Source organism: Mobula hypostoma, chromosome 19, assembly GCF_963921235.1.
Source record: "Mobula hypostoma chromosome 19, sMobHyp1.1, whole genome shotgun sequence".
NCBI classification, from domain to species: domain Eukaryota; kingdom Metazoa; phylum Chordata; class Chondrichthyes; order Myliobatiformes; family Myliobatidae; genus Mobula; species Mobula hypostoma.
In genome coordinates, this window is record NC_086115.1 from 30,099,241 (window position 1) to 30,113,427 (window position 14,187).

General features: G+C 39.6%; 1 protein-coding gene across 1 annotated transcript in view; it reads left to right on the plus strand.

Annotated features, from left to right (window-relative positions):
- Positions 1 to 14,187, plus strand: part of pcdh15b (protocadherin-related 15b) — a 785,155-nt gene that overhangs the window by 174,868 nt on the left and 596,100 nt on the right. The window contains exons 5-6 of the mRNA XM_063072091.1: positions 6,180 to 6,299; positions 11,181 to 11,291. Coding sequence (XP_062928161.1) covers positions 6,180 to 6,299; positions 11,181 to 11,291 — 231 coding nt within the window. The remainder of the gene's footprint in view (positions 1 to 6,179; positions 6,300 to 11,180; positions 11,292 to 14,187) is intronic.

The following is a 14,187-nucleotide window of genomic DNA, read 5'->3' on the forward strand; positions in this document are numbered from 1 at the left end:
CAGCACAGACACTACAGCAGAATGTGCCACTGCTAACTTAAGCCTCTGCCAGTCTTGAACATTTGAAAGTTGTTGCAAAGTCCAACAGAAACACTATTGCCTGGTGTGAAGGTTTGACCCATGATGTTAACTCTTTCTGAATGTCAGAAATATTCAGGAAAAAGATCATTGTTTTTGGCAGTTTGACAGCTAGCTAATCAAAAGGTCTAATGACATCTTTAGTGAATTTACCGTGAGGCTTCTTCCTTAGCCCTGCCATCGACCCCATAACGATCGACACAACAGTGTTGTAGGATTATGGAAGGTCCTCCCATAGGATTTAGCAATATTAACTGTTTTCCTGTAGTTAAATGATAGGCTGCTGCTGACGAATGCTCTGGGCTGGTGTACTGAAAGGCAAACGATGCACTTGGGTGTTATTGCTGAAAGCGTTGACCTTTTGAGTAGGCTGGTGAGGCCTGAAACTCCTGGAACTGCACTGTGCTCAGTAACCAGCATTGGCCTTTGCTCAGCTAGTACTTCTTGTGTTCCTAAAAATACTGACTTTTTGTCATTTGGTTTAATCCAGTGCTGCCTTTAACTGATAATCTGCACTATTTCAGCTCCACTCATGCTTGTCTAGTTGCCTCTGGCTCTTGTTCTTTTGACAGGATCTTACTCAGAACTTCTCTCAATGGCTTGTGTGACCTGCAGTTCAATGGAAAGGAGGAAATTTCCTGATACTGTCAACAAAATAAATTGAAGCAGCACTATCAGTGCAAACTCATACAGAGCACATGTTTTTCACACTTGGTCAGCAGGACGTTGTAAATTTAAAAAAGGTATTATTATTGTACTTGCCATCACCACTAGGACCTGCTCTTGTTTTGTTTCCTTCACCCGCTCTGTGCTTGTTAATGATATCCTAGCCAGCTCCATGCGGGCGACTAGTAAGCATTTCTTTATTGTAACGTCAGTATGCAGTTGTCTGCTGAATTTGAAGGGTATCATGTCCTGTAGGTAGGATGGTATTCAGAATTGAAAACATGTAGAGCTCTGAAAATGGTATGGAGACCCACAACACATTAAAAGAGAAATAGGCATCAGTTTCCCAGGTTTACTTACAAGCCCTGAATGTCAAATCTGTCCCTCTAAATTCTTGTTGTGCACACCAGTATCCAGGAGGTTAGCATGCTAATGAACATTTCCTTTAGGATTGTGTATTTTCAACATTAGGACATACTGTATCAGTCGCTGCTTCCTCAGGTCATTTTCTTGGCAGCAGTGTACTCACTAAGTTTCTTATTATCTTTCTTCCTTTCAAGCATTTCAGGGTGAGCCATTTGTCAAGATTAACTTTCTTTCATGTTCAACTGTGCCAGGTATATGTTAATATCACGAGCTTCAAATTGGATTTCCTTAGGTCTGACATTGTCTTTTGGATGGAGTCCCAGGTCTGCAGACTTTGTAATGTTTAGCTGATGTGATTCCCTTCTGTGAAATTATGCTTCTAAAGGATTCAGAGCCAGAAGAACAAAGTTATTGAATGTTATTCCCAGTGCCTACAAAATCTTTTACTGCACCTAATTAATCAGATGCTTAAAGTATGCATTGATTAAGCGGGATCTTTTTCTAACTGTGGCTTAACCGTCCCACCATTAAGAACATTTAGGAGGGACTCTGCCACAAGAAAACAGTGCCCTTCATCAAGGACCCCCCTCCATCCAGGCCATGTCCCCTTCTTGTTGCTGCTATCAGGAAGGAGATACAAGAGTCTTAGGTTCCACGCCATCAGGTTTAGGAACAATTATTTTCCTACAGCCATCAGGCACTTGAATCAGCATGGATGACTTCACTAAACACTGAACTGATTTCATAATCTATAGGTTCATTTTCAAGGACTCTACAACTCATATTCTCAATTTTATTCATTTATTTGTTTGCTTGATTGTATTTGCACAGGTTTTCTTCTTTTGCACATTGGTTATTTGCCAGTCTTTCTTTGTGTGCAGTTTTTTGTTGATTCTGTTGTATTTCTTTGTTCAACTGTGATTGCCTGCAATAAAATGAATCTCAGGGTATGGTGACGAATAATTACTTGATAATAAATTTACTTTGAATTTTTTACATATTTAACAGGGAATAAATTTGGGACCTTAGGGTGAGGACAAAAATGTTGCCTTCTTTTCAGATGTTCCAATGCACAGGCATTGTTCTACTGTGCTTCTCAAGGATGATGGTGGAACGGGTAGTAAGAAGCAGAACAAGTTTCCTTAGATATATCCGCACTTACTGGGAATATAGCCCTTTAAATCCATGCTAGATTAACCTGATGCAAGTCCAGTGAATCCATTGACTTAATTAGAAAGGAGTGACCAATCAGAAGATAGTACATACAAGTTACTTTTTTCTGTCGATTCAGTTGAACTGATTTAACTGTCGTTAATTCTACTGTCATGACTCTTCATATTTTTAGTTATTTTTAATTAGTTTAACTTGTAGTGCTTTTATGGTTCAGTATTTCTGATTATTTGAGTATTTGAGCATTTACAATTGTTTAACCTGTAAAACTGTTTTTACATCGGTGAGGAGGCTTTCTAGTATCAGGAAATTGTAGGCAAAGAAGCCTGTCACACTCAGAGTGACTCTGCAGTTATCTTAGCCCCTCTGGTTAACTAGCATTAAATATCATAAGACAGCGGTCCCCAACCACCGGGCCGCAAAGCATGTGCTACTGGGCCGTGAGGAAACGATATGATTTGGCGATATGAGTCAGCTGCACCTTTCCTCATTCCCTGTCACGCGCACTGTTGAGCTTGAACACTCGCGAGGTCATTACCTGCGCGTCATCCATGTCAGCGTGGGAAGAAGATCAACTCCTCAAGCTTGCAAATGACAACGGGCTGAAAAGTTATGTTTGATGTAACATCTCTGCTGACATTCTGGATCAAAGTCAAGGCTGAATATCCTGAGATAGCCACGAAAGCACTGAAAACTTTGCTTCCATTTCCAACACATCTCTACAATTAATGCAACGAAAACTAAATTGCGGAGTATCACTGTCTCCCATCACCCCTCGATGGCACCATCTTGTTGCAGGAAAACAAGCCCAGGGCTCCCTCTGATTCAGGGATATTGGTGTGTTGCAATTATTTTATATGTTCATACGGGGAAAATATATGCTGTGTGTTTAATATCCAAACATTACTTAAAATGTTATGATGCTATTGACTTATAAGTGACCTATATAACCATATAACAATTACAGCACGGAAAAAGGCGATCTCGGCCCTTCTAATCCGTGCCGAACACTACTCTCACCTAGTCCCACCGATCTGCACTCAGCTCATAACCCTCCATTCCTTTCCTGTCCATATACCTATCCAATTTTTCTTTAAATGATAATATCGATCTTGCCTCTAGAACTTCTACTGGAAGTTCATTCAACACTTACTTCAAGCTCCCCTGTCCTCCTCTGATAATTGACTTATCACTATATTCATGCGTGGAAAATATGCGCTGTGTGTTTAATATTAAATTTGTTAGATAAACCCTTTTAGAAACGAAATTGAGTGTATTAGCCACTTATCACCTATATTCCGGTCATGATTAACACTGCCCCCCCCCGAACAGAATCGCCAAAAACGATTTGTAGAAAAAAAATTGGCACGTACACACATGCGCACGGGTGCCCGTGCAAGACTTCATGGTCATTGTAGTCTTTCTCAGGGTGAACACAACGTATTTGACTGCTACCCTTGTCCGTTGGCAACCCTACCCCCCCACCCCAGTCGGCCGGTCTGCCAGTCCGCAAGAATATTGTCAATAATAAACTGGTCCGCAGTGCAAAAAAGGTTGGGGACCCTTGTCGTAAGAAGTCTCATCGAGAGCCTTGCTGGTCAATGGAAGATCTCCTCCATCACAATTTGATTATATTTTTTAACAGTAATGTCACACACAATCAAAATTCTTGATCTGTTAATTGCTTCTTGGTGAATACAAATTATTTTTAGATTGTGACTTCTTTGGCAAATTGAGTGTTAGGGTGAAAATTGAACCAAATGTTATAAAAGCATACGGGGAACTTTGCTGTGGCAGAAGTGTGTTTAATTATATGGCTGGAGAAAAATGGAAGAATGCAAATATTTTTATTTTATTGATAAGGATGTGTAATTGGTTTAGCGTGAGATAACATACGTAGTGACAAATATACTTTATTAATAATAAAAATGTATTTAATTCTGCTCAGGCTGATCATTGGCCGGGAGTGAAACTCAGATTCATACTTCTGTTATAACTCTTCACAAGACAGGCATGGTAGCATAGAGTTTAGTGCAACGCTTTACAGATCAGTGTTCAATTCTTGCTGCTGCTTCTAAGGAGCATGGATGTTCTTCCTGTAGACTTCTTCCGGATATTCTGGTTTCCTTCCACATTCCAAACCTGTAAGGGTTTAGCATAGTAGGTTGTGCACATGCTATGTTGGCATTGGAAGCATGGCGAAACTTGCAGGCTGCTCAGCACAATCCCTGCTGATTTGGTTTGATGTAACCGACGCATTTCACTCTATGTTTCAATACACATGTGACAAACAAAGCTAATTTTTAATCTTTGGAGTAGGCATATTCAATTTTGCTTTTGTATCATTTCTCAAAAAAATTATTTTAATTGGGAAAAACTTAGAGAAATTCTACCACAAAAAGCATAGCAATTCCAATTTTTTCTATTGATGCACCCTAATCAGGTTACACATTGGTGGATCTCAAAGAAAGGTTATCCTAGCATTTTCTACTTTTTTGTTAATTTTTTTCTTCCAATCTTGTATTTTGAATGATTTGAAATGTTCCTGAATTATTCAGAGTTCTTAACAAGCTGCGAGTGTAACTGAACCAGCTGTTAAAAAGTTTTTCAACAATTTTGTTATCAAGGCTCTTTTAGGTCAGCCCGTACATTGACTGTTACGGTCTGTGAGGCCTTGACATTGTGATTGGATAAGTTCTGCAACAAAGTACCTTAGCAGTAAATTAGTAATGTTTACTTTCTATATTTCTAAGCAGATTTTGCAGTTAGCTCATTGTCCCTACCGTCTGTGCTCCAGCCATTGTGAAGCTGGTTCTAAAGCTGCTGGTTGTATACTACCCAGTAATGTAACATTTTCGATTCTCCAGTCTTCTCATACCAACCATTCATCTAAGGAGGATTAGAAGACTTAGGCTGAAGGCTTCTCAATTTTTGCCTTTGCCACCCCTTCCACCCCCTGCAGCCTAGGGATATCTCACTCACACTAATAAAACTCTGCTAAGGATTGTTTTCATTCTAAATATTTAATTTGACCATATTTAATTTTGCTGCTGCATCCTTTCTTCATTCAAGGGTGATAATTCTTCCAACGAAAACATGCTATTGGCTCACTAGTACCTTGCTTACCCTCTCTACCACTAAGTGATCTTCATCTTGGGCCTGACTATGTTGATGTTCCTTTTCATATTTATTTCTTCATATTTATATTTTTAGGTTCTAATTTGTGTTAGTCGCATGATTTCCTTTTTTGAAATCCACTCCTATGATTTCTTTCCTTTCTTCTTTTCTTAAGACAATCACCCCTACTGGGGCATAGGCTGCCCCAGTACTGGGTAAACTGGGTGAAGATCCTTCCTGTTCCAAGAATGAGATCTTTGGAGCTTCTGTTGGTGTTTCTGTAGCTCTGAGTTTTTACATGATGGAACTTCTAACACCATGCCCACCCTCCTCCTTTTGCAGCTGGTCTTGGGATTGTCCATGGTGGAATTTATGATTTCTTTGTTTAGCATTATTTTTCCATGTTGTTGCTTACAGTTGTCGTCAACTCCCGTTCTGTCACATTATAATCGCATATTTATCCTCCAAGAAATTCAGCTTTGGATGCTTTTCCTCTCTTTCCTAAGAGATGGACGTGAGCTTGAAGCCTTCACTACCCCCTCTTGGAATGCTTCAATCACTTAGTAAATGGTTTGAATTCAATTCCAATATAGTTGTGCCAGATCCTGAATGACTTGAAGGTATGCTTTACATATAGGTTCAGGCACATTTAATAGTGTTCCGTGGGTTCTTGAACCATTCAGGTACACTTCATTCATACTGTCCATTAATATTTGATGGTGTACTTTGGATATTTTGTAGCAGATGGATTGTAGTGTACTATTTTTTTGATTTACCTGCAGTTGACACCAGTTGGGACAACCATTTTTACTGGTTTCTCCGGAATAAATGGAGCAACTGACATCGATGATGGCCCTAATGGACAGATTGAATATGTTATTCAACATAATCCAAATGATCCAGTAAGTACAGTATGGTGGGTTTATTGTTTTCATGTGGGGACAAAAGTCCTAACTTCATTGCTTTTAAGTATCAACTCTTTCTTGCCCCACAGGTTTTGTATTGCCTGTAGATTATTTCCAGCACTTTCCGTTTTTATTTCTGATTTTAACATATTATGCTGAAAATAGCTTTGTGGGTAAATACCTCGTAGGAAATGGTCAAATCAAGTCGACTTCATTGACGTGTGCACAAGCACTGCAAGGTACATACCATCACAAGCGCTCGTGCTGAGACCTAAAATGATGAAGTCAAGTTCTGGATTTGTACCAAAGGTTTTGTTTGGGAGAATGTCAATGTTCTCCTGAGAAGGGGAAAAGGGCACTTAAAGGGAAGGGATGTATGCAGCTGAGGGTAAGTGCAGCTTACACTGAAAATACTTGGTTTTTCAGATTTTTTTGAGTTTAAGTCAATTTAGGTAAGCAATTTACACGGAAGTGATAACCCACTGATGTCCAATTATTGGTGAAGAGTCCATAGTAGCTGCATGGAGTGTACTTCTTGAACAGAGGGCATGTCTTGTGGGCCAAGGTTAATGCTTCTGGGAATGAACTGGGGTAGATGGTGGAGTTCCCCCTTCTACCCCCCAAAGGGAATACTGTAACATAAAGCTCTCTGGAGCAGTCCAGAACCATCGTTACTAGATGCTGCCCTGCTGGTTTAGACACTCACAAGAAATCAAATAAATAAATTGATTTTACCAATCTCTAGAAACTCAATTTAGATCAGTGAACATATAATCCCGCAATTACTTTATAAAGTCACTAATTAGCTTCACCATGGACATAGTGTCCATTCCTAGACACCATGCTGCGGAGAGGATGTAGGCAGATCAAAGGAGGAAGTCTTCAGATAAATAAATCAAGAATGGTTAACAGAAGATTCCACATTTGATCTTATTCATCAATGTGAGTGATGAAGCTGAGACTGTTCTCTTGAGAAATGAAAGTTGAAGAGAGGTGATAAAGATGATTGAAATCAAATATTGTAATAGAGTTGCTGTAGATAAACTACTTCCAACGATGGCATGGCCAACAATGAGAAAACACAAAGAAATAGTGGAAGAATTAAAAGGGAGATTATTCATCTGTTACACCCCAGGTTGTTATTGACTAAAATATGCTGCTAGCAAAGCTGTTGAAAACAGATTTATTGACAAATATAATAGAGAACTTATACAGTAAAAGGGAAGTTATTGCAAGGCTACAAGAAAAGTACAGAGAAGGAAGTGGGCATAATTTATTTAATAGATTTCAAAGGAGATGGTGGAATCATGGTGAAGCAATTGGCCTTTCTCTGTGCTGCATACTTCTGTGATAACTGTCCTCATCACATGCTCCAAAAGCTTCTGAATCAATCACTGTTGAGCATCTTTGCTGTGTCTGTTCTCACATTCAGGATCTTCCAGTGGCCAACTTTTTTGATTCCACTCCCATTCCCACACTGACATGTCTGCATGTGGCCTCCTCTACTGCCAGGTTGAGGCTAAATGCAGATAAGAAAAACAATGCCATCTTGGTAGTCTCTAACTTAACAGCATTAACACTGTATGGTATGGAAGAGGGTCAGAAACATCATGAAGGATCCCACCCACCCACCCACCCTGCTCATGGTCTGTTTGTCCCAGTGCCACCAGGAAGGAGGCTATATACTATCCATTCCAGGACTACCGGACTCAAAAACAGTTACTTTCCCCAAGCTGTAAGGCTGATCAATACTTCCACCCACTGACCCACCCTCCTCAACCCCCATCACCACTATTTTATATACAGCATCACTTTATGGACATACAATCAATCTATGTATATGAGCTATCTTATGTATTTATATTTATTATGTTTTTTTTAATATTGTGTTCTTTATTTTATTGTGTTTTTTCAAGCTGCATCAAAACTGGAATAACAATTATTTTGTTCTCCTTTATTCTTGTGTACTGTAAATGACTTTAAACAATCTTGAACCTTGATTTCTCTTACTTCCAGTAATCACCAACCACTCCACTTTGTCACTACTCCCCACTTTTGTTTTCCCTTATCCTTCTAGTGGTATTATCTCTTCCCTTTTCCCTCCCCCATCCCCTCCATGAACTGACCATCACCAAGTTTCCTCCCTCTGGTTTTCCACCTCCTGCTCTTTATTCCATGGTCCTCTGTCTTCTATAAGATTCCATCTTTTTCAGCATTTTGCCTCTTCATCTTATCACCTTCCAGCTTCCTCACTGCGCCACTTACTCACATATCACCTGCAAGCTCATGCTCCCCCATCATTTCACTATGGTTCTCTTTCTTTCCAGCCCTGACAAAGGGTCTTGGCTCGACACATTAACTGTTCATCTCCAATCTACTTGATCTGCTGAATTCCTCCAGCATTTTTGTGTAACACTCTATTTTAGTATCTGCAGTCTTTCTTGTGACTCCAAAAGGTTCTGTCATTTTTTAAAAAAAATACTATTCTATAGTATGTAAAGTATGTAAAATAGTGGATGCATTAGTGATAATTTTTCAAAACTCGTTAGATTCTCGACTAGTTCCTGAGGATTGGAGGGTGGCTAATGTAACCCCACTTTTTAAAAAAGGAGGGAGAGAGAAACCGGGGAATTATAGACCGGTTAGCCTAACGTCGGTGGTGGGGAAACTGCTGGAATCAGTTATCAAGGATGTGATAACAGCACATTTGGAAAGCGGTGAAATGATCGGACAAAGTCAGCATGGATTTGTGAAAGGAAAATCATGTCTGACGAATCTCATAGAATTTTTTGAGGATGTAACTAGTAGAGTGGATAGGGGAGAACCAGTGGATGTGGTATATTTGGATTTTCAAAAGGCTTTTGACAAGGTCCCACACAGGAGATTAGTGTGCAAACTTAAAGCACACGGTATTGGGGGTAAGGTATTTGTGTGGGTGGAGAATTGGTTAGCAGACAGGAAGCAAAGAGTGGGAATAAACGGGACCTTTTCAGAATGGCAGGCGGTGACTAGTGGGGTACCGCAAGGCTCAGTGCTGGGACCCCAGTTGTTTACAATATATATTAATGACTTGGATGAGGGAATTAAATGCAGCATCTCCAAGTTTGCGGATGACACGAAGCTGGGTGGCAGTGTTAGCAGTGAGGAGGATGCTAAGAGGATGCAGGGTGACTTGGATAGGTTGGGTGAGTGGGCAAACTCATGGCAGATGCAATTTAATGTGGATAAATGTGAAGTTATCCACTTTGGTGGCAAAAATAGGAAAACAGATTATTATCTGAATGGTGGCCGATTAGGAAAAGGGGAGGTGCAACGAGACCTGGGTGTCATTATACACCAGTCATTGAAAGTGGGCATGCAGGTACAGCAGGCGGTGAAAAAGGCGAATGGTATGCTGGCATTTATAGCGAGAGGATTCGAGTACAGGAGCAGGGAGGTACTACTGCAGTTGTACAAGGCCTTGGTGAGACCACACCTGGAGTATTGTGTGCAGTTTTGGTCCCCTAATCTGAGGAAAGACATCTTTGCCATAGAGGGAGTACAAAGAAGGTTCACCAGATTGATTCCTGGGATGGCAGGACTTTCATATGAAGAAAGACTGGATGAACTGGGCTTGTACTCGTTAGAATTTAGAAGATTGAGGGGGGATCTGATTGAAACGTATAAGATCCTAAAGGGATTGGACAGGCTAGATGCAGGAAGATTGTTCCCGATGTTGGGGAAGTCCAGTACGAGGGGTCACAGTTTGAGGATAGAGGGGAAGCCTTTTAAGACCGAGATTAGGAAAAACTTCTTCACACAGAGAGTGATGAATCTGTGGAATTCTCTGCCACAGGAAACTGTTGAGGCCAGTTCATTGGCTATGTTTAAGAGGGAGTTAGATATGGCCCTTGTGGCTACAGGGGTCGGGGGTATGGAGGGAAGGCTGGGGCGGGGTTCTGAGTTGGATGATCAGCCATGATCATAATAAATGGCAGTGCAGGCTCGAAGGGCCGAATGGCCTACTCCTGCACCTATTTTCTATTTTTCTATGTTTCTATGTGCACAGAAGACATACGAAGGAGAGAATGTGTATACTTACCCATTGACTGGAATTCCCAAGGTTTTCTCTCTCTACTTATTTGACTATTTTGACTGTGGCAGAAAACATGAATGGATGGATAAATGTGCTTACTGTAGTTGCTTATGAGAAACCTAAAGGAAATTCTGGAGTTCATTTGGAACGTTTATCTGGCTTTGGTTAAGTGTTCACTCTTCAATTTTTTTCATGATATTTCTAAATTGAATCCCAGAAAATAAATGTATTGGCAAAGATGAGTGTTACACATAGCCTGGCAGTTTCCTTTATTCATGAGCTCAAACAAAACGATACTATCAAGATGATAGTAGTTATATTTTTAAGTACCAATGTCAAATGTATTAATTCAACAATGTTATTTTAGACTTTGCCTAAAGTTTACTTCAAATTATTTGTTGCTTTAAGCAGAAATTCTTGTTGAGCAGTAACAAACATGAAAGTCTTCATGGTGTAGCAGGTTAACTAACCCTGGTTTTAAATATCAATCTGCATTTTAAACAACTGACCTGCTAAGTATGACAAATGCCTCATTTTACTATGTAGTTTTAAATCGAACCCTGCCAAAAGTTAATGAACAAGATTCTTTCGATGCCATGTTGATGAAATATTGCATTTTAAAATTAAGTAAGCCATTAATAAAATTATATTAAAAATACTATTTTAATTTTCAGCTGCTATGGAGCAAAGGGATGTTATTTTGGATCTCGGTGCAAAAGGTTGAACTAATGTGCTGTTAATATGGAGAATAACATTTGACAGGGGTACTGTCTAAACCAGAACTTGTCTTTTTGTGTTCGTAGGAATCTGGCAGGACATTTGACATTCCACTCTCATTAACAGGAGCTGTGGTCTTAAGGAAAAGACTAAATTATGAAGAAAAAACACGTTACTATGTCATTGTTCAAGCCAATGTAAGACATTATTTGAATAACTTTACTAGCATAATTTATATTTTGACAATTTTATACTCTCCAGTAGGCTGGATGTTTGATAAGACTGATAATGCAGTATATATTTTAGATGCAGTTTAATTGATGTTGTCAGATCATCCAATACTAAGTGATTATCTGAAACTATCAGAACCGTACACAGAGTTTAAGCAAACATAGTTTGCATGTAACTGTAAAGCAGTGACAGTTATTTTCTCTTTGAAAATAATGCAATTTCTCTTACCAGAAAGTAAGTACTGCAGTTGGCTGAATTCTTGAAATAAAGTGCATATAATTTTCGTCAGGCAATTTAAGTGACACGTTTATTTTGAAATAATTGCGCTTTGAAATCTAGTTTATGTATATGGCTTTTTTATAGATTTCAAAAACAAGTTTTGGAACAACATTAATTATTGTGTCAATGTCAGCCAGAGTATATCATTTCCAAACTTATATGGAAATGTCTCCTGGAAATGAAATCGTTTTAAGATTTGTGACTCAGATCATTTTTGACATGTTTATGGTCTTCAAAAGTAATTGAAACATGATCAACTAACACTTCTTCTTCAGAAAAATAAGCACAAAGGATAAGTATCTTGATAAATGACAAACAGGGGACCTTGTGTTCAACAAGAAGTCTGTACCTGACCTGCTTCCTGGCTTTGCACAGATCTTCATTGTGAATCATTTATGGAAGTTAATTTCTAATCCACATTGTTAGGCTATTTCTATTTGGAAAATGTTTCATTAAACATTGAACAGTACAAAAATGGACAAGCTATTTTGTCCAGAATGTTGTACCGATCTTGGTTGTACTAATCTTGATGCCAGCTTCCTCCTGTGTATCAACAAAATCCCTCCATTCCTTTCACATTCATGTACCTACATAAAAGCCTTATAAACTCCAACAAACCGCCTGCTTCCACTATTGCCCGGTTAACTCAGTCTAGTCTCTGAGTAAAATAAAAACTTGTCTTTCATATTGCCCTCTAACCTGAAAAGTATATCCTCTGTTGTTTGGCATTTCTACACTGGAGAAAAGTCTGTCTACCCTATCGCTGCCTCTTGTAATTTTAAAATTCTCCATCAAATCTCCCCTCAAGCTCCGACACTCTAGGAGGAACAACCAAAGTTTGTCTAACCTTTCCTTGTAGTTCATTCCCTCTAATCCTGGCTGCATCTTGGTAAGCTTCTTCTGCACATTTTCCACAGTCTTCATATTCTTTCTGCAGTGGGATGACCAGAACAAGTACGCAAATCTTGGTGTCATCTGCAAACTTGCTGATCTACCCATCTACATTTTCACCCAAATCATTGATATATATCACAAACAACAGATGGCCCAGCACTAATCCTTGCAGAACACCACTAGTCACAGGCCTCCAAACAGAGTAATGGCCTTTCATGTCTTCTATAGGCAAGCCAGTTCCGGATTCAAACTTGAAATTCACCCTGGATCCTATGTATCTTTATCTTCTGAATCAAGCCTCCCTGAAGGACCTTAAGAAGTATCTTATTCACAGCCATGTGGGTAATGTCTGCTGCCTTACCCTCATTAAGCGCCTTTGTCACCTCCTCAAAGAACTCAACCAAATTTGTTAGGCCTGACCTCTGTGCACAAAGTCATGTTGTCTGCCCCTAAGCACACCCATTATGACAACCCTGTTATCTCTGCACCTTTCCATAATCGGTCTACACATCTGTTCCTCAATCCCTCAGTGGCTTTTGGAGGGACCTGTAGTATACTTCCATCAGCTCAATTGCCAATATCCTACTTCTGAACTCCATCCAAATTGCATCTGTGGATGAGCCCTCCAGTGTGTTCTCTCTGAGTACTATGGTCACATTCTTCCTTAACAGTCATGCAACCCCTCCACCTCTTTTCTCATAACCACCCATTACATTTAAAACAACAAATTGACATTGAGCTGCCAGTCCTGTCCCACACACCATCATATCTCTGTAATAGCAATAAAGCCGTAGTTCTATGTACTGATCCAGGCCCTAAGTACATCCTCCTCACCTACACTACTCCTAACATTGAAATAAACACATTTCAGCCCATCAGTCCCATCATGTTTACCAGCCTGCCCCTCGCTGTACTTCCTTTCTGTCTTATCACACCATTTTTGTTGCCCTCAGCTCTGCCACTTGTTACCCTGCTACTGTTGGCCCTATCTCCCCGTCACTCTAGTTTAACCTTCCTGAGAAATAGTAGAAACCTCCCAGTGAGGATATTGACTCTCCTACAGTTAAAATGCACACCAATTTGTTTATACACATCCCAGCTGCCCTGGTAGAGGGCAGCTAATCCATAAACCTGAAACTCTCCCTCCTATATCAGCTGTTTACCCATGTATTGAACTGCATTATATACCTATTTCTCAGCATATTTAGCACCTGGTCATCCATCTCTACCATGTTTCCAAAGCTTTGTATGTATCAATATACTTTGCTTAAGTTAACCTGGCCTTATGTTGTAGCTGTTCCCTTGGTTTAAACCACCCTCCCAGGGAATCTGTTGATTGAATCCTTCAAGTCTGCAAAACTGCAATTATCTGCTCACAATATTTGCTTCATTAAGAAGTATTAAAATGTTCTTCCCATTTTTTGATTTTCTATAAAGATCCGATACCAGATAACTATTCAATTTTTCAACAGATTACAATGTGTTGGAACCTAATGCATTCTCCCAGGGACACATTTGACAGCAATATGGTACAGTACAGGTTTTTCACCATTTGACCAGTAAAATAGAGTAACATTTGTCGGTTCCAGTTTATCCCACACATCCAGACTACAAACTATTTCTCTGTTGCTCCATTCTTTTAGCAGGTTAACTGTCTGAAATTACTGCTGCTCTGGCATTGTTAATCAT